Here is a 27,079-nt window from a genome sequence, read left to right on the forward strand (position 1 = left end):
CCACTTAAACCCTCTATAGCCTACCTTTTAGTAAACTAAAGTTGTCTATGTACTCGGTACACTCTTTTTAGCCATTACACCTAATATTTTTGCCAAAAATAGCTGATCTACAAGATGACTATGCATCACAATGCGGTGCATTTTTAGATCTGTTCCCCCCCCCCCCCAGAATTAGGATGCTAGGGTTTGTGGTTAAATCCCGTTATTTGGTTGCCTTTCCAAACTTTCTTTGTGAAACACAATGCACATTCTAATGTGTAAATGTTTGCTCTTAACATACAAACAACACTTACCAGTGTTGTTTGCATCAAAAAGTATGCCTGTCTTACTATTTTTTCCCCCCCTATTTTTAAATACAAAATGTTTTATATTTCTAATGTAAATCAATTGTATTGCAGTGACATAAATTTGCATTGTCTTGAGAAAATGTTGTCCGTTTATTTTGTGTGTTCGAATTACAGATTTCTGCCAATTGCAACCTGCGAATCATTGTTTACGGTTGCCGAGCAACCTCAGACGCTGTGGGAAAACGAGAAATGGCTAGGGATTGGACGAGAGAAGGGAACAATTGTGTCTGTCTGTTTTCCCTCTGTCCGCTTTGGTCACGGTGTGTCACATAAACATATAATAGCTTCTTGCTAGTATCCCATCCATTTATCCACAATGTGTCATTCAGTGAGCATTAGCTTTTCAAATTGGATTCCTACGGAGTTGTGAATCCAGTCCAGGATGTCAACCTAATGTGACTGGCTAATAGCGTTGGTTAATTAACTGAAGCTGAGAAGCCGAGCAGACGCCTTCAGACAGTAACGGGAGAACAGGTTAACGGATGTTTTGTTAATTTAAATTCAATGTGGGTTTATTACACTAAATGTGTGTAGCATATTATAGCGTCATCTAATTGTATTCTACAGACAAATGTTTGTACAAACTTTGGACTCAAGTGTGGAGCATGTGAGGGTTTTCTTTTTGTTTTAAGCCAATGTATGGAAACAGTTTGCATGAAGGCTAAGTAGAGATGTAGCTTGCTGGTAGGCCTATTCAGCAGTTTTGTCTTTGTCTGTTTTTGTACAAAACCCTGGTGGAGTGGACATAACTGGACATTGAAGGATGGGCTCAGAGTCAGTCAAGGTGGTGGTCAGATGCAGGCCAATGAATGATAGGGAGAGAGCTCTCAACTGTAACATGGTGGTGACTGTGGACGTGCTCCACTGTCAGTGTTTCATTGAGAAACCTGGGGTCATGGATGAGCCCCCCAAACAGTTCACCTTTGATGGGACCTACTTCATTGAGCAAACCACAGAGCAGATGTACAATGAGATCGCTTATCCTTTGGTTGAGGTAGGCTCGTTAACCATTGTTTAAGCTTTTGTTTATCCATAATATATCTTAATACATGAAATGTATTTTCACATCTGTCTTCAGAGCCAGGCAGTAGAACAACTAGCTCACAGGTCATTGGACACCTTAAGTTCACAATCTGAAACACAATACAGTGGCATGTTGCAAGACACTAGGCTAAACCATGTAGGCCTCTATGCCACATCATGTAACCTAGATCCCATTGCAAATTATCCAGACTTAATTATTTACCAATGACCGTGATTATTTTGCAGGTCAAGTAAAGGTCAGCAGGGTGCACTTCAAATAGGTTAAATATCTGTCAAGTAAAGTTGTATATAAAAACTCTTTAAAGGACCACTTCACCACTTTTCAACTTCTCTTCCTATAATTGGTTCTAACTAATGTTCATGATACAATACCACCATTTTTCCTACTCAGTCTGTGTCTCATAGGAAGGCTGTGGGCAGTTCAGAAACCCGTCCACCAGTGACATCATCGATGGTGAATCCAAGCTAATAGAAACGGCAGGCTTTCTTTTCCTGAAAAGTTGCAATGCAATAGTTGAAGCCATCGTTCTCACGATAATACAAATCTAAATGTATTTGAAAACAAATCTTGTTTAAAAAAAAATCTGCCTAATGATGTCACTGGTGGACGGGTGTCCGAACTGCCCAAAGCCCTCCTATGAGACACAGACTGAGTAGGAAAAAATGGTGGTGTTTTATCATGAACATTAGTGAGGACCAATTATATGAAGAGATGTTGAAAAGTGGTGAAGTGGTCCTTTAAGACAGTTTTCTTTGTCCACAGGGTGTGACAGAGGGGTACAATGGAACCATTTTTGCCTATGGACAGACGGGAAGCGGCAAGTCTTTCACAATGCAGGGGGTGTGTGACCCCGTGTCCCAGAGGGGGGTCATACCACGGGCCTTTGAGCACATCTTTGAAAGTATCCAGGTAGGTAAAAGGAAGGTAGACATGAAACGGGACACCCAGAATTCTATTTTCAGTTTATGACCCCATTCAAGCCTTCATATTCTGGTGTGAGTATCCAACTATTGCTACTTGTAAAGTTATGTTTAGTAGTTATGTTGACCTATGTGTTTTTTTTATTATTATTTGCAATATAGTGTGCAGAGAATACAAAATTCCTGGTGAGGGCCTCCTACTTAGAGATTTACAATGAAGAGATAAGAGATCTTTTAGGAATTGACACCAAACAAAGATTGGAGGTAAGAATCCATTCATTCATTGTACAATCTGATGTCTCTTGATAAAACACTGATTATGAAACCTGTTGTCAGACCACTGTTAACATAAACATAAGTGCTTCCTGCACTAATTATTACCTAGGTGACTCGAAGAGCAAACTAGTATTGCAAGTCCTTCAAGTAAGTGTGTGTGTGTGTGTGTGTGTGTGTGTGTGTGTGTGTGTGTGTGTGTGTGTGTGTGTGTGTGTGTGTGTGTGTGTGTGTGTGTGTGTGTGTGTGTGTGGGTGTGGGTGTGGGTGTGGGTGTGGTGTGGTGTGTAAATGGCAGCTCAAGGAGCACCCAGAGCACGGTGTGTATGTGCGAGACCTCTCCATGCACACGGTGCACAGTGTGGAGGAGTGTGAGCGAATCATGGTGCGAGGCTGGAAGAACCGGTCCGTGGGCTACACCCTGATGAACAAGGACTCCTCTCGTTCTCACTCCATCTTCACCATCCACCTAGAGATCTGCAACACTGGTACACACTCTCTCTCTCTCCCTCTGTCTGTCCCCCACATATCTGCTTAAGGCCCAAACCGCACCAACGCAACCCCTTGTAACAAAACAGTTTTAAGGACATGTCACACTAATGCAACTCCTTGCAACTGCCATTGGGGATAATGGTTTCATGCAACTACTCGCAACAGTTTGGTTGCAAGGAGTTGCATGACGAATCATTGGTGCGGTTTGTATCTGAATATTCTGTATCTGCAACACACGTAATCTTTATTTCACAAATACAGATTTGTGTTGGTAACATGTGTGCTCTTACTGATGTTGAGTGCTGCACGCAGCATTCTGGTGTAGCACCCATCGAGAGACTTCTGCAGGGTTGGCTTCAGGGTCCAGCATTCACTGCCATATAGGAGAACGGACTCTACCGTTGCGTAGAAGAAGCTGAGTTTGGTTTGACGGGGGAGGTTGGAGTTCCATACACTGGCCATGGCGTTTAGGGCCCTCATCACAGGTGGGCACAACAACAGAGGTAAACAACTGACTGGCACTGTGCCACCTAGGAACACGGAGAAGTAACCTCATGGCATCGTTGTAAGATGGGCTGTACAGTATATAGAAGGGTGACATATGATCTGAATAGTGCACATTTTACATCTACTGAGCACATAGAACATTTTCTTAAAAGCATATTGGCCTGAGCATATATTTTTTGACACTGTCACTGTCATCCCTGAGATCCTCTGAGAGGATATGTCCAAGATATTTGAATTCCTTGGACACAGAGTGGCATGTATAATATAACTGCACACTATAAATAACTCTTCTATCTTGTTTATGCACACATTCCAGAACCTCACAAAGTGTGTGTGTGTGTGTGTGTGTGTGTGTGTGTGTGTGTGTGTGTGTGTGTGTGTGTGTGTGTGTGTGTGTGTGTGTGTGTGTGTGTGTGTGTGTGTGTGTGTGTGTGTGTGTGTGTGTGTGTGTGTGTGTGTGTGTGTGTGTGTGTGTGTGTGTGTGTGTGTGTGTGTGTGTCGCTCGCGCGCGCAGCGGCTGTCCACCTCTGAACAGCGCTCAGCGGGGCAATGGAGACCCAGTTGGTCTCCGGTTCCAACTCCGATGTTGCGGATTTTCCCCCCGGACCCCCCTGGGGTTTAAGAGGTTAAACCGACGAGACTCTTGCCCAAATATGGAGTCATGTGTTATAGACTGGCTACTATGTTCACGATGGCTTAATTGTAGGTTAAATTATATTTTTTGTTAAACAAAACGTTCGTGAGTGCTTGTTCACTAACAGGGGACCCCCTGTCTCTTCACCTCTTCAATAAACAGAAAATACATTTTCAGGTAGGTGACAAATCAGTCTATCAGGAGAAAGTAGACATTTTCAGCTTAACTTGTATAGTGTTCCAGTTCAAATGTTGTCTGCTCATTTATTTGTGTCATCACTTACAATTCCACTTATTTATATATGTATCCTGACTGAGTTCTCTATCCTGATTGGATAAAATTGGTATCCCGACTTGAAAATGCATTGCATTGATGGAGGGGAAAGGAACTGGTTGGAATAACGTGTTCCTTCCACGCGTTACGTCCAACCAGGGAAACTCCCCCCTGTCAGGTGTAAAGGAGCAACTTGGACACTCATGCATGAAGGAAGCATGAGTTCAAGTCCGTTGCTCTCCCCAGGTTGGCGGAGGGTGTGTAGAGCCCAGGATCACATTAGATAATTGACACAGGGGTGAAAAATGGGTTACAAAATCGTGGGATAAAAAAAAGGAAAAAAATAATGCATTTTCTGTTTAATAAAAAGCTGGAGAGACATGGAGTCTCCTGACACCGAACAAACACTCTAGTCTATACCAATGAGTACTATCACAATATAGTGCCTTTTAACACTTATTTTAACCAAAGAAAATCACTTGCCCTATACGGTACATTGTGAACCGTGAACATAGGTCATGTACTGTATGTGATGGCAGGGACATGCCCTCTGTCTCCACTCCACTGTTGGCTAGCGCCTTAGTGATCAGTGCAGAGTTGAGTAGGCCATCAGACCAGCTCTACAGCTGGGTTTTGGGAAGGTATTTAAGGACTTCCAACTTCTCATTTTCTCTCTTTCCTCCCTTTGAAGCAGTTGCCTTACACCTTTTTATACAACACTCACACAGCACATCCATACACTGCAGACATGACTGATTACTGACTTGCTCACATCTCATACCCGTTTGTTTTCAGTATTGTATATAGTATATAGCTTTAACATAAATGGCATTGTATTCAATTATCATGTAGCAACTTGCTAGTTGATCTTGTAAAATCAGGACAACATGCAAGCACGAACTTGTGTGTGCGCTTCTATGGTATGTGCTATGTTCAGTTGTTTTTTTAAAGTGAGTGTATGTTATTCCTCAATTGACAGACATTTAGAGAAAGTGGTTGCTAAAATACAGGAGGAATGGTGCTGGTACGATTTACCACAAGAACCCTAGCATTCCTTTTGCAGGAATGTTAGAACATTCAAGATTCAAGAGATTTAATTTGTCACTGACTTATACAAGTACAAGCAGTGAAATGTTGTTCTGACTTGTCCCACAACATTAGGCGAACATTGTGTGACATTCAGAAAATTAGCGCATTATGAGCTTGTAGATTAGCTATTTTCTGCAAAGATTTGGTGAGTAGAGAGAAAAGAGGTCCCATTAAAGACCCCTGGGAGACTCCGGTCAATGCAGTATAGGGTGGTTAAACCAGAAAGGACCATGTATGTAGCTGTTATTAACCCTTTAGGCTGGACCTGAGTTGGTTCTGTACTTGGAGCACTTTCTTCCATCTCCACAACATCTCTTCATCAAATATAGGCGATCTACAAGCTCACAACGCTGTCGCTATGCGCCACATAGTGAGCTTGTAGATCGGCTATTTTTGGCCAATGTCTCCCCTAGAATATGGATGGTGGTTAAAGAATCCAATGCTACCAACCCTCAGATGCTGAAGGCGAGAACCACCTACGAGCTGGTAAACTCAACCTGGTGGACCTGGCGGGCAGCGAACGCCAGTCCAAAACCGGTGCTACAGGAGAGCGTCTCCGCGAGGCCACCAAGATCAACTTGTCCCTCTCAGCCCTTGGCAACGTCATCTCAGCCCTGGTGGACGGACGTTCCAAGTACATCCCCTACCGCGACTCCAAACTCACCAGGCTGCTGCAGGACTCCCTCGGGGGCAACACGCGCACACTTATGGTGGCCTGCCTGTCGCCGGCCGACAACAACTACGAGGAGAGCCTGAGCACACTGCGCTACGCCAACCGGGCCAAGAGCATCCAGAACAGACCCCGCATCAATGAGGACCCCAAGGACGCCCTGCTCCGAGAGTACCAGGAGGAGATCAAGCAGTTGCGCGCCCTCGTCTCTGGCCAGCTAGGCACCACTGACCTGTCGGGTGAGTGTCATGTCATTCACCATTCACACGGTGGTCATTTTGCTCATATTTCATCCTCGGGAGTCGGGACCCCCAGTATTTTTATTTTATTTTTATTTAATTAAATAATATAATATTAATATCCCATGATTTTGCAACCCATTTTTTCACCCAGTGTCAATTATCTACTGTAATCCTGGGCGCTACACTTCCTCTGCCAACCTGGGGGGGGCAGCGGACTGACCTCATGCTTCCGTCTATGCATGAGGAGTCCAAGCTGCTTCTTTTCACCTGACAGGAGGGAGTTAACCACCGGCCGGACGTAGCGTGTGGAATGAACACGTTATTCCGACCAGTTCCTTTCCCGCCCTGGCTGGCCAGGGAGAGGTAGTTTAGAGACCAGGATTACTGCATGTTTTTGTGAGGGTACCTACTACCTACCCTAGGGGACACGGGAAGAACATGCAAACTCCACACAGAAAGTCCCTTTCGCCAACCCCGCCTCGGATATGGGTACTGATGATGCGGAAGAGAGAACACGCCCACAGCGTGCGTCCCCAGTGGGAATCGAACCCGATTTTAAAATTAAATCACGCAAGTACCGCTCCAAATATGAATAAAAATGAATACGAGCAGCGCCCCGTCGCCAAGGTTATTTTGGAAAGCAATTTTCAGAAATCGTGCATATTAACTTTGCGACATTTTGTGTCAGGGCCGACACTTATGACTAAAAAAATGTTAAAGAAGTTATACAAAATGCTGGAATGGTGTGATATTTCTTAAATCATGTAGTCTTTGTCAAACCAACTCATCTTTTTCTACCATGTATACTGTATGTATGTAGCCCTGCTGACCCGTCAGATGTCTGAAGCTTCCTCAGTGCCTCGGGCGAGCTACAGAGAGGAAGAGAAGGAGAATATTAAAGAGGTAGGCCTCCTAAACCAGTAACTCACCTAAGTCTATCATATGCAGCATACACTTAAGAACCTCATTATTTATAACAGGGTTGAAATGAATCCCAATCACCATCCAGGTGATGGCATTTCTTACGACCAGCAAGTCGGTCTGCTACGGCAACTAAATTAGCAGATGGTTAATATGTGGGCGTCCTAATCTTAGCTGGGACTGTCCCGGGTTTCAAGCTGGGTGTCCCGAGTCTTGACAAATATCTCAAACACTAGATTGTCCCGGGTCCAGTTGTCAACATTCATCACCACATTGTCCTGGTTTTCATCACAATTAAAATATTAATACATGTTTTGAGTGCGGCTTACATATGTTTATCATGTTCTGTTCTGTTGAGGTGAGTTCAGTGTGCTAAATAATGTTTGGCCCCTATACCTAGTGATGAAAACACCAGGGGAACATAAAAATAAACATTAAAAAAAGAATGTCAAAGACATTGTCAAAAGTAGCAAAAATAGTTGATCTACAAAACTCGTAAAAAAGGGTTTAAGTGATTAAGGGTGTCCCGGTTTTGGGTTTTTGAAAATATGGTCACACTATCCTAATCTATTTGGAGAATGGGCATATGGGTCATAGGAGTTCATTTCCTGTGCTATTGCTGTCTTTATTGAACTCCCTCTTCCAGGAGTATGAGGAGAAGCTGGCCAAACTGCAGGCAGAGTACAATGCAGAACAGGAATCCAAGGCAAAGCTTCAGGAAGACATTGCTGCCATCAGATGTTCATATGAGATCAAGCTGTCTGATCTGGAGAAGGCCTCAGCCAGCAGAGGGAGCTCTGCCTCCACTAATGGTATTAGACACACATGCCATATAAGTCCTGTCTCAGGATAACCCTCCATATAACATCTTATATTGACTCTGCTGGGCAGATTATGCCCTGCTTCCAGATCTGATATTAAAAAAATAAAAAAAACTGAACGTGAACGTGAAAGTGGTTAAAGGAGCATTCAGTGATTTGAGTGATTTGGAAAACCACCCAGTCCGCCCCGGTAACAAAATGTGCACATGCACGCTCTACAGTGGAGGGAAGTGCAACAGGCCAACAGCATGTGCACCCACCCGCCCCCACTCGATCATGATTGGAGGAAGGCCCCTCTCATCCTGATTGGATGAAGGCTTTGCCACCTGCCACCAAAACTGAAACTAGGGTTTTTTTACCCCAGGGGCTCACTGGGGACAGGGAGGAACTCCTTATATGGTCAGCACACTCTATAGTAGGGAGGATTATCCAGAAAAAAAGAAAAAATAAGTGATATTTAGATTAAGTCAAATCACTGAATATACCTTTAAAGGACGACTTTACCCATTTTCTAAATATCTTCATATAATTGAATTGGTCCTCACTAATGCTCATTTATAATATGGCACCATGTTTGTCTACTCGGTCTGTATCACTCGTGGGCGGGTTTCTGAAGTGTCATTCACAGCCCTCCTATGAGACACAGACCGAGTTGAATTTCCTTTTTACCATTTCATCGTGAGGACCAATCATATGAATATAAGTTGGAAATGGGTGAATAAGTCGTCCTTTGAGTCTGTCTGTAGATTTTTAAAATGTTGAACCAATGAAAAGTATTAACAAGAGCTTGTGACTCAATAACTACATTGTATCAGAACTCGGCTTCTTCTTTCCATTTCCTGAAAATTAACCATTTTGAACATACAAGGTTTGCACCTGACGGCGACAATACACTAAATGGTGAATGCGTTTGTCTGAACTGTAACCTTCGTCCCTAGGAGTATAAGTTCCATGCTTTATTAATAGATCTACAACAGACCACAGATCAGATCAAGAACCACATGTCTGTTTTCAATTGAGCAGACAAATTTAGCTGCACTTATAAAGTAATTTGAAAGCATCTGGAGCAACATATTATAGTTTATTAGTTTATAGCAGTGAGATGTAAAAAAAAAAAAAAAAAAACCATCAGGAAAGGGTACACCACACTTGCATCTTCATCATTATCAATATCAGTGTCCTTACATGGAGGTGTTGATGAGATGTTTCATTTATTTTAGGGATCTTTGACATTTTTAAGGCCTAGGACCGCTTTGTAGAGAGACAGACAAAGCACAGTACCTTTTCTTTTTACATTTTTTTGTCTTTTTGCAAAAGAGGCTTTCAAAGCCAAATAGGAGGCTTTCAAAGCTATAAGCATAACTCACCATATTTAGCCGATTGTCTCATCAATGTTTGTTAACCACTGAGTAATTCTCCTAACAGCAGAATCTATCAGTTGCATGTCATGTAGTGTCGTCGTTAGAGGAATAAACACAGAAGCACCCGGAGGTTGTGCCCACAGACGGAGGCAAAAATCAAAGAATATGTTTCTTTTTATTTTACCGGATGGGTTCCAGATTGACCACTGAGAGACTTGAAAGTGAAACTAGCTTTTAGTATTTTACAGGTTTCTAAAGTGATGCTAAAGCTGGCTGGCTTTATAGATTTGTTTGACAGCACTACCATCAGTGTTGTGTAAATTACAGGTTTTTTGGTTTGTTTGTTTACCAATTATCTTTGCCAATTTTGGATTCATACATTTCTGGAAAAAATGTAAACAAAGTAAAAAAACATGCCTATCACATACAAATGTGGCATCCTCATCCTCATCAACTCTTTGGAGCCGTGGACCCCCTGTTGAAGACCCATGATTTATGCGATGTCTTGCTTCCTGATGTTAGGCAAGGAATTTATTTACAGAAGGACGTCATGGACACTTTCATGGGTGGCAAAACTCGCACCGGAAGTTCCACGAACACATGGCAGTGAATGGAGCCGGCTGGACCAGTTCATGAACAAACATTATTTCGGAACAATTGCGACCTTTGTCATATAATCGGTTCAGGAATTTAAAATATGACATATCACAGGTTGTTTTCTAATCGCTCCCTTACGATGTGCACAGTACATCATTTTATTTGAGGATCTAAACAGCGGCAGGTATTGTTTCTGTCTCTGCGATATCGCGAGATATGACTGCCAGACAGGAAACGGTGGACAGTCTTGCGATACTTGGTACGTACAGAAACGTACTTTGTGCTCTTTAGTTACCTCTATAAATGTACAGTGTACACATCGAACAGCAACACAGCAGACAATAATGTGTTATACGTCTTCTGTTATTTTCCAGAAGCTATTCCCGGTACTTTACAAATGTCTCAGTCATTCAGAAATAGTGTTTGTTCATGAGCTGGTCACCGAGCTCCGGGTGTAGTTTGCCTCCCATGGGGCGACGAATCTGCCGTCTGGAATTGTGTGATAGTGAAAACGACGTTGGTGTCTTTACCTTATTTTTCATATACCTTGATGTCAGGGGGCTCTAGTCATATCCATGAGGAAGACTCTTCCCACAACACTGAAGCTATGTGCCAAAGCCCTGCTGATGAGCTGCTCCAGTCAAAGGTAATAGAAACCTGATACATACTTCATGACCATGTCAACATGCCATTGCCAAAAACTGATTTTAATAATTTGAAAATAACATGTGATCTAAAGAATCTGTTATTATAACTGCCTAAGAATGACCTGCCATTGTACCCCCACCATTGTAGTGCTTTTATTTTGTAAAAACAAATAAGAAATTGATGGATTACTTCATGAACACTTTGCCAAAAAAATACAGTGTAATACAAATTGTAAATACAATGTTGAAAGAGTTGAAACAAGAAAGCACTATGGCTTGTTGCATTGCGGTCCTGTATTCAATTCATTGAAACATTTAGTGACAGACAAATATACAATACTATGCAAAAAACATCATATTATGATGTTTTTTGCATTGCGTATTGTATATTTGTCTGAAATGAAAGTGTTTATATTATAAACACTTAATTAATATAAAGACATTTTGTTGGTTTATTTGTTTATTGTTTGTCCTTCAGTTTCATCATTCCATATCAAAACCAAGACACAGCAGCACACCATTTTAAGGAAACCACAAGTTTCAAAAGTCTTATTCAGGTTAGAAGCAGTGCCATGCAAACTGGAGGAGGAATGCAACATGTTAATCTAGTTCAGTGGTTCTTGAAGTGGGGTTGAGAACGGGATCAAAATTACACTCAGAGGTCTTTGAAATTAAAACGTTTGAGAGCCACTGGTCTGGTTGGTTCAAATGTCATCCTCCTGTAGGGCAGTGAGACCCTTGCAACGCACCCAGCGGTCAGTGTCCATAGACTTCCAGAGGGAGAGGAACACGGGGACTCATCTTTCATCACCACACCAGCACCACTGGACCAAAAACATGTCCTACAGAGGTATTTATGATGACATTTACATGTACACACATATCCACATTCCACAATCAATCTTGAATGAAAACTTTGTGATATGACATTATGCAAGGTGAGATAATTTACCAAATTGCCTAATACATGCATCACCATACTTTTCCATGCCATGGACTGCCAAATAGCCATAGCCTCTGGCTGTTGGCCCCGTATTGCAAACTAATTGCTGACAAGCTCACACAATGCGTCACAATGTAACGCGTTGTGAGCTTTAATAGATGGACTATTTTTGATATTTTCAAAAACACAATCTTCTGAATCAATTGAATTTGAATTATTTGAATTTGAAATATATTATATATTTGTTATTTCAAATGATGTTTATATTCATCTCCTTTCCACTTGCCACTCCTGGTACCCTGTGGTTGCTGTGCGCCCCACATTAATTGTGTTTATTTTTGTTTTGTTTAGTTTAGTTTATTTGATCATCTTCACAGTATGAGAGTTTGTTTAGCTTTTCTGTTGATTTTCTTTTTTCCTTCCTTTCCATCGTCTCCCCAGGCTGCAACAGCTGGAGAAGGAGGTGGTCGGAGGCGAGCAGGCCAGGAACACGGAGCTTCAGCTTAGAAATCAACAGAGGAAGGCCCTGGCTGACCAGAGGAAGATGCAACTCATCCAGGCGTTGACCGAGGACAGTGAGGAGAGCGACAACGTTCTCCTCAATGTCTACGACTCCATCCAGGAGGAGGTCCATGCCAAAAACCAGATGCTTGGCAAGATCCAAGGAAATGTGAGTGAACGGTAAAGTACATGAATAGCTATGCGATCAAGGGCTCATAGCGCAAGAGCAGTATCGTTTCCTTACAATTCATTGTATATGTCGTATGTTATAACACTGGTAGCCGTGGTAAAATAATTATATTAGTTTTGCAACCAGATCTTATTTTAATTATGTTTTGGAGACAAGAAACACTTTCCTGGGGGGTTTTATGTGGGGGGTTTTATGTGTGCAATATGTGTTTTCAGATATTTTAGTATTTCAAAGTGTCTGTGATGTCAGACACTGGTCTCACTGCTGGATTACTACAATGGCCATAATGCTTTGCTGCACTCACTCCACCTTGTGGAGAGGGGTAGGGCTGTCTTACTGAGACAACATGTAGTCCAGGAAGGAAGTGAGACCGCTGTCTGTGACATCACAGACACTTTGAAATACTAATAACACATATTAGTTACCCACATAAAAACCCCCAGGAAAGTGTTTCTTGTCTCCGAAACAGCATTAAAATAAGATATGGTTGCAAAAGGGGTGAAGTGGCCCTTTAAGGTTGTTGTCTTCCGTTTAGCAAAGCAAGCTGTGATATGGCTGGCTGGTGAATTATTGCTGAAATAATCTAGCAGAAAAACATTTGGTTGGAAACTTGACCAAATGGAGTTAGTTAAAGTCTATTGTTTATTGTCCAGTCCAGTGCGCTGTATCCAGTTCCCACTTCGGTCTCAATGTGTTTTTCATGGTTAAATTAAAAATATATATATAATAATAATAATGCTTTATCGACATTGTCAACCAGTAGGTGTCCATCCTGACACCTGGGTCTAAATTAGTTACGGAGAGGGGAGTAGGGACTACTCCGACCACCTCCAATCCCTGCAGTGCTTAGTTATTTTGTATTAACATACTCCACCATACAGATAGTTAGGTTACAAAAGCAATTTATTCATCAAGATATGTCCCAGCTTGTCGTTTTAACCTCAAGACTTTAACGTATACAACCTTTCACAAGGATGTTCATTTGCTCTCCAGCTGTGTTCTTCTTCGTCGAAATATCATGAACTGACATAGGAAGTCTTGCAATGGACAGTGCCCGACTCTCTTTGCGTTTGCCCGTGTCAACACTAAGGTCTTTTTCTATGTGACACTGATTTCGACACCATATGAAATCAGCATCAAACTCAATCTCTAATGATAGCTGAAAGCGGCAAAGCTGGAGATCCGTGACCTGCAGGCCGAGTTCGAGGAAGAGAGGAACGACTACCTTGGGACCATTCGCAGGCTGGAGAAGGAAGGCCAGCTTCTGCAGGGCCTGCTGGAGCGCATGGTACCCCTTGTGCGTCGCGACTGCAACTACAGCAACCTGGACCGGCTGAGGAAAGAGGCCACCTGGGACGAGGACAGCGCCACCTGGAGGCTGCCTGACGTGGTGGTGCAGAAAACGTCACTCCCCTCAGGTGGCATTTCAGAAGGAGATTAACTATTGTGAATGGGAGGTTATTTTGTATATTGTAATGGAAAAAAGAAATCACGTCACACAACAAAGTTTGTGACGTGATTTTTTAACTTTGTTTAACTTTTAACCCTTCTGGATGGGAACCCATTTTGGTGTTCTTGTTGCTATGTACAGTATATAGCAACATAAAAGAAAATTAAAAAAATGAATAATAAATAAATATTTAAAGTTTTTCCAGAAAACTGTTTTTAGAATCGGCCTCAGTCCAAAACTATTACCTGTGTAACAAAATATCCGGTGTAGGCCTAGTTATTATTTGGTCATACGCTATTGTTAATCATTTTCATTGGTTAAATTATTTTACTTTTACTTACTTTACACAATTAACACCCCCCCCCCCCCCCCTACTAGGGTAGGTTCATAGATTTACAAAAAAAATCACGGCAGAATGCAGATCATGTTTTTGTCATTTACACTTTCACTTTCTGTCTGTTTCTGTCTTAGCTGTGGCCTCCATCGCTCCTAGACTTCCAGCACGTGGAGGGGCAGGTGTTGAAATTGAAGAGTTTAATATGGTGTGTGTATGTATGCTTTATCCATGCAACAATCCAACACTCAAACTCAAAGTACTTAAATTCAAAGAATACAGGGTTGCCTAATTCATTCTCAGTGGGGTTCCTAGTACTCACCGAGGATGACATTGAGAAACATGTACGCTGTGTGAATATGGTCAATGGATCCTTCATATCTCTTTGTCAGGTGGAGGAGGACAGATACAAGGAAATGTTGGACCGAAGCAACAGTGAAAATATCGCTATCAACTACTTCAAGTCAAAGAGAGCCAGTCAACTTTTGGGTGGTGAAATATCCAAGGGCCTCGGTAAGACCACTTCTTTCAGGGTCATCTTGATTGAACCACTTAACTAACTGGTAAATCGAAAATAGATGCTCACATTTTGAAAGTAATAACATTTTTCAGGGGTCCTTGAGGGGGTTCCAATAGCAAAATGATGTTAGGAACTAAATGGACTCTGTAACTCTGAGAGTTAGGGGGTCCGTGGCCTAACGAACTACAGTAATTAAGCTGTGACAACAATCACAACCGTGATGGGATGGTTAACATTTCCACATTTTCCCCTTCTGGTGTTGGTGCTGTGCCCACTGACAGAGCTCTTCTCCTGCAGGGGTCCACTCTCCTCCCCTGGTGAACGGAACGGCCCACCCGACCACCAGTAGCTCCAACATTAACTCCTCTGTCAGCGCAGAGTCTGTCCTGCCACGCCCCTTCCGGCTGGAGTCGCTGGATGTCCCCACATCCAACGGTAAGGTGAAGCGGAAGAAAAGCAAATGGCCCTGAGGTCTGAGGCGCTTCTCATGTCCTACCTGCCCTCATACCTGAGGTCTGAGGCGCTTCTCATGTCCTACCTGCCCTCATACCTGAGGTCTGAGGCGCTTCTCATGTCCTACCTGCCCTCATACCTGAGGTCTGAGGCTCTTCTCATGTCCTACCTGCCCTCATACCTGAGGTCTGAGGCGCTTCTCATGTCCTACCTGCCCTCATACCTGAGGTCTGAGGCTCTTCTCATGTCCTACCTGCCCTCATACCTGAGGTCTGAGGCGCTTCTCATGTCCTACCTGCCCTCATACCTGAGGTCTGAGGCGCTTCTCATGTCCTACCTGCCCTCATACCTGAGGTCTGAGGCGCTTCTCATGTCCTACCTGCCCTCATACCTGAGGTCTGAGGCGCTTCTCATGTCCTACCTGCCCTCATACCTGAGGTCTGAGGCGCTTCTCGTGTCCTACCTGCCCTCATACCTGAGGTCTGAGGCGCTTCTCGTGTCCTACCTGCCCTCATACCTGAGGTCTGAGGCACTTCTCGTGTCCTACCTGCCCTCATACCTGAGGTCTGAGGCGCTTCTCATGTCCTACCTGCCCTCATACCTGAGGTCTGAGGCGCTTCTCATGTCCTACCTGCCCTCATACCTGAGGTCTGAGGCGCTTCTCATGTCCTACCTGCCCTCATACCTGAGGTCTGAGGCGCTTCTCATGTCCTACCTGCCCTCATACCTGCCACTTTATCTTTTTTTTTTAGTGGTGCAACCACTCCAAGGAACAGCAATGTCTGTCCTAACCTATGTGACTATGAGTACCAGTAGGGGCAAAAGTGGCGTTGTTGTGCCAGAAACAGAGAGAGAGAGATAGTGTTGCACTGTTGCCTGCTAATTAGAGAGAGAGAGAGAGGCAGGGGGCGAGGGGAGTTGCACCACTCAGTTCACACGCATGTGATTTTTATTTTTTTACCTTAGATGTATGATATACAGCCTACATGCTGTGATTGATACTGTTGGATTATTATTTTTGTAATAACTACTACACACCAGCAGTATAGCCTAATACTGTATAGGCACTTTACAGGGACATTTGAGTCTATATGTGTGTGCTATAGAATAAACTTTGAATGTTACTTTTTTAATACCTATGTTATTACTACTAATGGCTAATTTATACTGGCTATATTCATACTGCATAAAAATAACAGATGTTCGACTAAAAGCATGACCCATGCTTTGCTTCTTTTTTTTTTTTTTTACCAAAGTTCAAAAGTCTTCATGTAATGTATGACTCTGATTCTAAACCATGTCTGCTGCAGATATTTGTATGTTACTGACTTAAATGGTTAAAATAAACGTTAATGTTCCCAAATTATTTCTCTTATTAATTTGAAGGAAAACAATGCCATAACCTGAATTGTATTAGGCCTGTCTGTAAAATATGATCTGAAAATACAAATCACTTTATCAATCATTTTGTAAGAGTTTTTCAGATGCCGCAGGTATCACGTTTTGTAAATATTTTATTTGTCAAACTTCCCTCTTGATACAACATTTAAGCAGCTTTTCGTTAGTCTCATGAGTAGTGCCTCGTCAGCATGGAATGAAACACGATCTGAGCAACCAACATGCCAGATCAGCTTTTAGTGCTGTATCAGGGATGACTTCTATGTCACACGGGGTGAGACGGTGGGATTGCTGCCATGGCAGCATGGTGTTGACAGTTAACAATCACTTGTAAGTTGTCACGCGTGGCCTTAGTGCCTTATCTGATACAAATGTGTGTGAACCATTTAATTGGGAACCCAAGGTGACAATAGGCATGAAACTGGACAGAAAACAGAGTACTTTATAAGAGCATTTACAAAGAAAAAAAGAAAGAAACAGAAAACTGCTCAAAATGTCACACAGGCACTTGTGGATGCGTACAATAAAGACTAAAACTGCACTAAACTGGAGCCTAACTTGTGTGAGCTGTGAGCCATATTAAGCCTTTTATATTGTGTTTTCTGCTCGGCACATGGTTATATATGCGTGTTCCTCCTCAACAGTGCTTATCCTTATGTAATGCTCTGTATCATTACCTACGCTATGACGGTACGTTTTTAAAGTGTTCTTAGAATTTGAGGATTCATTTAGTGACGTTTTTCTTTTCTTTGAATGAGGCAATGGATAAATACACTAGCTGCACAGTTGGATTGGAAGAAATCAGATGCATAATGAAATATTGAAAGAGATCAGATAATACATTCAATCTTCTAATCGTAAGAATAATGACTCTTTCTTTCACACACGAAATCACAAAACTATCTTGCATCTGCCCCTTTCCTGATTAATCCCATCTTTCCGCTTTTGCCCATTCACTATTTTCTCCCTCCCTCTATCATGTTTCTAATTTGGCCTATGGTCCATCCATTGTCCAATATTACTTGGCCAAGTGTCCGTTTCAAAATGTGACACCCTTTATTTGCACGCCGCTCTGCTCAGACATGGATACTGTATCATTGTACAGGTGCATTACTTCAGTGAGAAACCACAGGCGACGCCTAATACAGTCATTAGTGCCCATTGTATGCATAGTAGCCTATCTGTAGCTAATGCAGTTCTCAGCTGCACAGGCGGACTGCAGAGTTCTGAGGTTATTACGTCAGCTAACCCAAAGTATTCAATGGAAAGAAATTATCTATTGCATGTCTTAGGCATCAAGAATTAATAAGTAAATGAGTAAATGGAAGTACCAGTAGTTGGACAGGTTCACAAGGAGGTGAGGCTGAAGATGATCGGATTATACAGAGGATAGCTGAGTAGACTTGCTGGTGGGCCGAGCAGCCATGTAAGATGAGTAGTAGGCCTATGCCTGATAGTAATTTTCTAAGTGAAGTGGGCGTGTATGAAGGGAAGAGGTAAAGCCGGTGTCCAGGGTTGCAGGAATAAATGTTTGTCCGAGTTAGGACCTTGTCAGCTTTGTTCCAGACTAATTATTTAATTGTCTAGTGAGCGATTGAATTAGGCAATAAGCTTAGAATACCCAGTCTGTGAAAGCAACCCACTCAGGAGCTCATGTTAATTGCAAAAAGTCAAAGCTTCTTTACTATGTTTGGACACGGAACATGAGCACATTTTCTAAGCATAGAACTAGTACATGACAAATGAGCAATTGACAACTTATAAACCTTTTTTCCTGATATTTATGGAATGACACAAATACTATAAAAATTGTCACATCATGCATTTTACATTCCTACTGTAGGTGAACATCTTCAGTGTTAAGACAATAAAGACAGACATTGTCACATGTCTACTGTATGTACCCATCTAAACTGCTAATTGATCTATTATTGCACCAGACTTGATCAATTATATTGCATTGTTATAAAACATTGCAAATATGCAGAAATTGTGATATTAGGCAAATGACACAAATAGACTAAACAAAACAGATTGGGACAGAGCCTTGTTATGAGTATGACTAATTAGGATTTTGCCGGTCTGTTCTACAAGCTCACAATTCGTCACTGTAGAAGTGTTATTCAAAATAATTAAATACCTAATAAGATTAGTCATAAGGAATGACGCTGTGCAAAATGGGGCCCAGAGTATAAAGCAGCTTACAGACTCAAAAACTGAATTATACAAAAGAATTAGGGAACTGTAGAAATTGATTTAGATTTTAGAACATTCTATTTCAGCTTTGGAATATTATTCACTAATCTCAAGTCCCCAAAAAACAACAATTAACTGTCCATTTCAACCATGACACCACAGATAAAGCGCTGTATGTTATGGACTCTACAATACATGTCGCACATCTGTCAATCATAAAATAGCCAAGAGCGTACAGTCCAAAGTTGATTTTGGGGTTAATTTTTTCCTGGATATACATGTACAGAAAACAATGAATCACAGAGCATGTTCATTATTCATACAATAGAATGTCTGTGTGTCAACACTCTTATTTTTTCCTCAATCACAAAGAAATATCGCCCACAAGCATCGTTTCCGATTGCTGATGATGTATGTGTAAAGTGTTTTCTTCTTATTTCTCACAGGTACGGGCTATGAACACTTGTTCAAATACCTTGAGATTTTCTCAGAAAGAGAGAGCTTTGATATTCAACCAGCTGAGATAATGAATGCATATTTGCTGGCCTCTATGTTGACTGGCAGCAGTTTATATATACTCTGTTCTTTTCATATGTTCATAGCAGGCTCAACACCATGGGCAGTTGCAAATTCTGCCCCCTCAGTTTATGTTTTATGTACATATTGTTTTACAATATAAAAATCACACCCGTGTGAACTGAGTGGTGTAATGTCTTATATAGACTGATCAGCTGTGGTCTGACGTAATGTCTGACGTAATGAAATCACACCCGTGTGAACTGGGTGACCATAGCAACCGTGCTCATTTTTTGAGCACAGACAGACAGACAGACAGACTAACAAAGCCAGTTGTAGGAGTGGTTTACACCACTCAAAAATGAGATGTGCCCCCCTCTGCCCCTCACCATTTTCAACTGCCCCCCCTCAGTCATTTCATCCTGGATCCAAGCCTGGTTCATAGGCATTTGTTTGTTTATTGCATGCATGTTCTTCCTGAACAACCAATGATTGTGTTGTGCTAATCCTAAAGTCGAACACCTTGAAATTAGTCTCCTTTACAGAGTGCCAAGTGCTAACATCTCAAGGAATGCTTTCATCATCTTTAATCTGATGGAACTCCTCTCTACAAACACAATGCAGGTCAAACATACCATTCTTAAGAGTGTTTCATTCTTTGAGCAGCCCCAGTTTTCTCAGTGCTTCTCTGCGGTCAGCCCCCATGCCTGACACCATCTTCACACTGTACCCCTGTGGTGTTGAGGGCTTGAGGGGCACTGCAGTCTGGGGAACCATGGCAGTTTTTGCCAGCTCTGGTGCCTCGTCAAGGACTCTTTTAGTACAATACTCACTACTTTGCTGGCTAGCTGAATGTAGTTGTGGGTTTGGGTGAAAGGGTGCCTGGTTTCCTGGACCTGAGCGCTCCCGAGTGGGCACCCTTGCTCCACTGGGCCGGATGGGGCGCGAAGGGGACACAGAACGAGGCCACTCCACCCTGGAGCAGTGGTGGAAACTGGCACTGCTCTGCACCGGCCTGGCCCTGGGCTCTGTGGGTGTTTGAGAGTAAGAAAAAGAAGGGCTTCTTGATGGGTTAGCAGCATAGATTGGATCTCTGATAAACCTATAAGAATTTAGGTCCCAAGAGGGGGATTTGGATGAGGACCGTGGGGTGATGTCCTCATTTTGTGATTCTCTGTCTTGCAGGAGCCCAAGCTTCTGCAAGGCCTCTAGTCTCACCTTCTGGCGATTTGGATTGTGTTCACCATTATGTGAAGAGTCTGGGTTTGGGACGGCTGTTTCAGTTTGTGTCTTAATGACCACATGGGCAGGAATCCTTTTGGGTTTGGGGGCCACAGCTGGAGGTCTGGTTTTTGGCCTCAGGGACTCTTGTGCAGCCCCTGAAGGGGTTCTGTGGAGGTCACCATGGTTTGGATACCTGGAAACCCTTAAGATAGGTTTGTCCAACTCTATAGTATGGTCTAGAGTGGGACATAAGGCTGACTTCTTCTCAGAGGCGCTCCTCCGTAGATGAACAAGTGCCTCATAGGAAAGAGGTCCTCTTGGTGACGGACCTCCGGGAATTCGACCTTCATGTTCCTTGGTTTTGGTGGGAGGTGGTATCACCACAACGTTGACTTCTGTCGGTACACGGGTTGCATTGTGTTGTCGGTCGTGCTGAGGGCCATGTTTGTCGTTTGAAGCAGCAGCCTTTGGCCTTGTGTGGATGTTCTTTTTGTCTGGAGGGAGGCTTGGCTTAAGCTTCGGTATGAAACACTGAGAGCTGTTAGCTACTACAATAGGCGTTGGAACCAGGTAACTCTGCTTGGGGTTGTGGTGTTTAGAAGTTTCCATAGTAGATTCACTATTGTGATGTTTTGATGGACCTGAAAACACAAAGACACACACACACACACACACACACACACACACACACACACACACACACACACACACACACACACACACACACACACACACACACACACACACACACACACACACACACACGGTATGTGTTACACTATATACAGTATACCTGGTCGAATGGACCACCATCCTTGGTGTCCTAAGCTAAATTCGAACTCACTGTTTAGCTTGCTGTTCTCCATTGAGGCTGAGAGGTTAGCCATTTTGGTGGCCAGGTTGCCATGTGCAGGCAGTTGGTCAGGTTCATCATTGGACATTCCGCTATCCTCCTCAGTATCCAAAGACTCTATGGTCTCCTCCAAAAACATGAGGCATGCCTTCTCTTCGGCAGACAGGTGGTCCAGGCTATCATCACTCTGCAACACATTTTCCATATTGCATGCAATAAACATTTGTTTCATTCCAAAAATGACATGTGTGGCATCTTCAAAAAGCACCACATAGTATTACAAAATGATTCAGTGTGTTCCTTTGTACCTGCCAGGTCAATGGACAACATGGCCACTTGGCCAGTGCAGTACAATGAACACTAACATGCTATATACTGTAACAAGAATGACTCAGACATAACTGCCAGGTGCAGAAAGCTGTCATTTATAAACATCTACAGTATAATCAGTTTGTGTGCTGCAGCTTCTGTCTCAGCTCACAGCTTCATGTTTTGGCGTTCAGAGTATGGGTTTTATGGGTAAGTCTCCAATTGTGGCAGCGGTGGCCGAACGGTTTGCGGAGCGGTCTTGATACCGGAAGGTCGCCAGTTCGTATCCGGACCGGCACGTTAAAATTACCACCGCTGAAGTGCCCTTGAGCAAGGCATTGAACCACTACCATGAAATGTTCTATGAGCAGGGCCTGGCTGTAAACAAGTATCTGATGTTTAGTCCAGTTACCCTGGGTAAATATAGTAACTTTGCTTTGCTTTGCTTTGGCTTACAGGCAGCCTAGAGACGAGGCAGCCAATCATGAAAAAGTGTCCACTACGGTCGCTACTAGAAAAGTCCAGGCACTTTTCAAACACCTGGCAAAAACACTCGGCACATTGAACACACTGTTACCACTTAGGGCTTTTTTCCCTTGCTACTTTTGTGTGACACTCTTGTATGTAGGGCAATAATTTACCAAAAGAAAAAACATAAAATGTTGAAAGATGGAGATACAAGGTTTCTGCCAACAACGATATGTGATAATGTGTTCACCTATGGCAGAATTTATTCACAAATGACAGTTTTTCTTGACATCTGCTGTTGTTTTCTATTGGATTGGGATTTTAGAGCTACTTACGAATCCTGAATTTGCACTGACGACACTGTCACAGCTGCCCGCACTGTCCATGCCAGTCATCATCTCCAAGCCAGTGCCACCTGGCCATGTGTCGCTTTTGGGCATGTTAGGAAAGGTGCCCGTCTGTCAGAGCCAAGGTGAGTGGAACGACTCCGAACGAGTCTTCTGACGCTCTTCTGTCAAGGGTTAAAAAAGGTTACACTGTAAATCCCTATAGGCTACTGTGAGGATGTACAAATTGGAGCTACAACTATCGATTGTCTTTTTAGCGATTATTCTATCTATCGATTACTTTTTTGATTGATCTTACATTTGAGAAGCACGTTTTGGGGGATGCCTTTTTTATGTTTATATAAACATGAAAGATTTAATTGATCTGATTTGACTGATCTGATCTGACGTAAGCTATTCTCTCAGAAAATAAATGCCAATCTACAAGCTCAAGTATCGTATCGCAACAAGTTGAGCTTGTAGATATGCTATTTTCTGTATTTCTATCTATTTTATTAAAAGTTATATATTGTTTTATAATAAATTAAATCAAAATTAGTTAAATGAACTTTTGCACCCTTGGTACAAATGGAACCAAAACCAAATGGACTCGTAATTTAACACTGAGGATTATAGCCTACTGCAGTGCAGAAGACTGGCTACCCAGTGTACTGTAGATATCTACAGTAACTGGTCCCTCTTACTACATGTGACTCTCAGATTACTGAGCCTCATGCCACTCCTAAGCTCCTTCCATGGGATCAATTTCCACATGTGTTGGAGGCGGACCGCACAAAAGATCTACCTAGGGCTATATGATATCCAGTGCAACCCTGCTGTGTTACTGTAACAGTTGAAACCTTTGGTGTCTTACATCAGTGGTTCTCAACCTTTTCTGGATCAAGGGCACTTGAAAATCTGTTCAGAGCATGTTTATTTTAATGATCAATCGATTGTGTTCCGCCTTGGATAAATGGAAAAACGTAGTTTAAAGTTCCTATTTATCGGTATCCCAATGAAAACGCAAGGCAATATCCTCACGGCCCACCAGTGGGCCCCGGCCCACAGGTTGAGAATCGCTGTCTTGCATCTATTCTATAGGACGTTAACAAATACAAATAAATGCATGCACTCACAGTACTGTATGGTGCTTCAGATAACAACACAACACGTGCATAATGCCAACAATAGAACCGCCTACACAAAATCCAAAATGACGATTTAACCGTGAGAACACTCTGTACACTTGCTGTGTACTTTATTGTGTGTATCGGGTTTACAATTACTTTATGATGACGAGAACGTGCAACAAATGCAAGAGTCTTTATGAGCTCAGTGCCCTGGGGGGATGGGCCAGTTATTTCTGGAAATGCAGAAATAAGAGTTGGGAATACGGTATAAAGAATTCCTTGTCTGGGCCCCGGTGAAAAGAATTGCACGTTTGGAAAGGAGACAACACCTGAGAGGGGTTCTGAAGTAGGTCAGGGCAGGCACAATAGCACTGTTGTTCATTGTTGATGCTTGCTTGGTCAATCCACACACACACACACGCACACGCACACGCACACACACACACACACACACACACACACACACACACACACACACACACACACACACACACACACACACACACACACACACTGTAGTAAAAGCCAGTGCCACTATCCCCAGGCGGGCAAATATGTAAACGCCGACAGCCATCCCTCATGCATGAGAATGATTTAAGTTGTGAATTTGAATAGTGTAAAGTTCATGATAAGGTTTACTGTTCTCTATAACCTGAGACAATCTGCACTGATCTCATGCAAATAGAAGAGCAGACTGCAACATCTGTTGAGAAGGTCTAATGTATGGTGTCCTGGTCCGACTCCTACACATGAAGTTACAAAACATATCATGGTTGTTTGATAGACTTGAGACAGAGGAGTCTTATGTAACTGTCTAGTCTAGCATGTATGTTATCTATATTATCTGTTATGCATGTTTTTATGGTATATACAGTAGACTATAGACCTAGTGACCGCTTCCAGACAGTAAACACATCAGCCATCACAACATGTAGGCTAGTTGTTGATTAACTGTTTATGGTGGAAGTGGAACTGAAACATCTGTTCTACAAAATAATTAGAAACAAAAATTACAAATAAGTTTTTACTGCAGTAAATGTCATAATATAGGAGTGAGCAACCTTTTTGAGGCCCTGATCACTATAGCTAGTATTTTCCAAGGCTGGCATGATCATCCAGTGCCAGACAGTGAAAAACAACATTGCCCTATTATTAGAAGAATAATATATATGCATAGAATAAGTCACATTGGTCAGTAATGTTATATGAATAATAAAGGTATAAACAGTGACAAACTCCCAAGTAAAATGTCATGAAGGAGGACGTGGTCAAATAACAAATTAATAATCCTAAACAACTGCTGAAAATGCTGCACATGGACTGTGAAATAAGACATGTGAACTTTATGTAGGCTGTCTTCTGCTTCTTGCACATTTTGACACTGCAGCATATTTGTCAGTTACTCAGTTCTCTCAGTTGTCTTCAATATATTATTGTTTCTTGTTTCTTTATTATTATTGTTACTATCAAATATTATTTGTGTATTATAGGCCTATACTGTTGTATTGTGTATTGTGCAGTCTTTACTGAACATAAAACAGGTTGGATGTACTGTAGCCATGTAGGCAAGGACCAGGTGCGCTTGTGACATAAGGTTTATTTTAGGAATCAGGATTAAAAGCTGCCGTTTAGTTTCACCGTTCATCCACAATTAGTTCATATTGTCATTCATGTTCGTGAATGATGTCTGCCTCCTGCCAGTACACTTGAGATAAACGTATATATAATATAGGCTACATAAAATACAATGATAGTCAGTTGATAATCTCTAGTCTACTTTTATGGCTTCCCCAAAACTTTTACTTCTACATTTATAACTTATAACGTGAACTAATCACATCTTCATTTTATCACATTGTTAGAGTACATACCTGTGAAATAGTAAGTAGCCTAATGGTCCGTTTCTATGATCCCATCCCATTCAAACCCATAGGGCTCCAGAGTGACTCCAGTCTGCATTTAAAGCAACTGTCGGCACGGTCTGCGGTTGAGTGTACATTAGCCTCGGTCCCATCTGCGAAGAGAAAAGGGTGTACGGTTGGCTTTCCAACGATTGGATAGCCGCTTCACAGGGAGGTAACAGGAAAGGTGAGCACCAAAGCATTCTGGCCACTAGGGAAAACTGAGTGGGCACTGGCGGGCACCATAGAGTATATTATAGACCATTTCCACCAACAGAGTGCGACCCAGACCTAGACTCACCCAAGTCGTGGGTGTTTGACATTGAAAATTTCATTACGTGGGTCTAAATCTTACTACCGGTATCTTATTCTTAGGCTAGATTGCGTAGGCTATAGTAAACATTGGAAAAAGCTCTACTTCCAGTAGGCCCACTTCATATAGTTCAGAATGATCATTCCCAGCTCAAATCTAGCCTGGCTCCAGTCCATCTCTCTCCGCCTCTCCGAGATGATCATGATCAGGCTAAAATCAGCAGTTGCCTGACAACCAATTTGCCAATGGCAATGCTGACCGACAGACTGTCCCTCTGGCCTATGGGCTGGCTCACCTGCAGGACTCAGAGCCTTAGAAATATGGCTCTGGCAGGACTTTGCGCGTTAATCCTTCAGCCAATCAAAAAAGCTCATTCTTAAAACGTTGAAGGTAGTCCTCCAACCGTGAGCTAAATTATTCCTAGGATGCCATTCTTAAAATAACATACGGATGTTTAATCCTACAGAGCATTGCATTGGATACTTAAGTTTGAAGATTGGGGATAACTGGACAGATATGTGATTGATATTCAAAATAAAGTTTTAATTTAAAGAGCCCCCGGTATGCATTAGGCCACAGATCCCCATAACTGTGTGCAAATTGAAACATCAATTTGGGCTCAGACTCAGATAAGGGTCTATATGGTTCCCCTAACCACCAGAGCCCACTTTGAGAACCACTGGTATAAACAGCTAAAGAGGGTGGGTGGGGTAAACCACAAATGAGACAAAACTGTAAAATAAATATTACTGTGTGAAACAGAACAGCAAAACCTGGAATGTTTAACAAACCTGCACAAAGACGAGACCTTTAATTACATATTTTTTTATTGTGACACATGGGGGGGGAGGGAATCAAGTAAATCCAGTTATCCTGTAGTAGGTGTAGTGCTTTGTGTGCAACATTCATTGTTAAAGGACCACTTCACCACTTTTCAACCTATCCTTCATATAATAGGTCCGCACTAATAATCATGAAAAAATGGCGCCATTTTTTTCCACTCTGTCTGTGTCTCATAGGCGGGCTGGGGGAAGTTCAGAAATCCGTCCTCCAGTGACATCATCGATGGGGAATACAAGCTAATAGAAACTGCAGGCTTTCTAGTCCTGAAAAGTTGCAATGTGAAAATGGAAGCCATCGTTCTCACGATAATGAAAATCTAAACATTTTTGTAAAAATCTTGTTTAAAAAAAATCTGCCTAATGATGTCACTAGA

At 42.4% G+C, this 27,079-nt stretch overlaps 2 protein-coding genes across 3 annotated transcripts; one reads left to right on the plus strand and one right to left on the minus strand.

Annotated features, from left to right (window-relative positions):
• Positions 1-1,110: 1,110 nt before the first annotated feature.
• Positions 1,111-15,281, plus strand: kif17 (kinesin family member 17; the record flags this gene model as incomplete). Of its 2 annotated transcripts, none has more annotated exons than XM_079509981.1 (14): positions 1,111-1,341; positions 2,155-2,301; positions 2,475-2,576; positions 2,883-3,072; positions 6,036-6,488; positions 7,312-7,394; positions 8,059-8,224; positions 10,749-10,837; positions 11,564-11,688; positions 12,223-12,451; positions 13,632-13,890; positions 14,394-14,464; positions 14,649-14,769; positions 15,074-15,281. In XM_079509981.1, the coding sequence occupies 14 exons, from the start codon at positions 1,111-1,113 to the stop codon at positions 15,244-15,246; spliced, it is 2,439 nt and encodes an 812-aa protein (XP_079366107.1). In that variant the 3' UTR covers positions 15,247-15,281. The 2 variants fall into 2 exon arrangements, with proteins under 2 accessions (XP_079366107.1, XP_079366108.1); XM_079509982.1 differs by having other exon boundaries at positions 15,058-15,259.
• Positions 15,282-19,823: 4,542 nt separating this feature from the next.
• On the minus strand, positions 19,824-25,597 carry LOC306929634 (specifically androgen-regulated gene protein). The gene is made up of 4 exons (XM_079510246.1): positions 25,521-25,597; positions 22,529-22,704; positions 21,408-21,603; positions 19,824-21,204 (listed from the first exon to the last, which is right to left on the minus strand). Exons 2-4 carry the CDS (start codon positions 22,631-22,633, stop codon positions 19,991-19,993), a joined length of 1,515 nt encoding a protein of 504 aa, XP_079366372.1. The 5' UTR covers positions 22,634-22,704; positions 25,521-25,597; the 3' UTR covers positions 19,824-19,990.
• Between the last annotated feature and the right edge of the window lie 1,482 nt (positions 25,598-27,079).

The sequence above is a fragment of the Electrona antarctica genome, assembly GCF_951216825.1.
Source record: "Electrona antarctica genome assembly, chromosome: 9".
In the NCBI taxonomy this organism is placed as follows: domain Eukaryota; kingdom Metazoa; phylum Chordata; class Actinopteri; order Myctophiformes; family Myctophidae; genus Electrona; species Electrona antarctica.

What these genes read in the sequence shown, in the direction of transcription:
- LOC306929634 (XM_079510246.1), bottom strand. Translation starts at nt 22,633, where the DNA reads ATGCCCAAAAGCGACACATGGCCAGGTGGCACTGGCTTGGAGATGATG. An exon ending in TCAGTGCAAATTCAGGATTC is followed by an intron (nt 21,604 to 22,528) that starts GTAAGTAGCTCT and finishes AATGTGTTGCAG; the next exon opens with AGTGATGATAGCCTGGACCA. An exon ending in GGAGAACAGCAAGCTAAACA is followed by an intron (nt 21,205 to 21,407) that starts GTGAGTTCGAAT and finishes TTGTGTTTTCAG; the next exon opens with GTCCATCAAAACATCACAAT.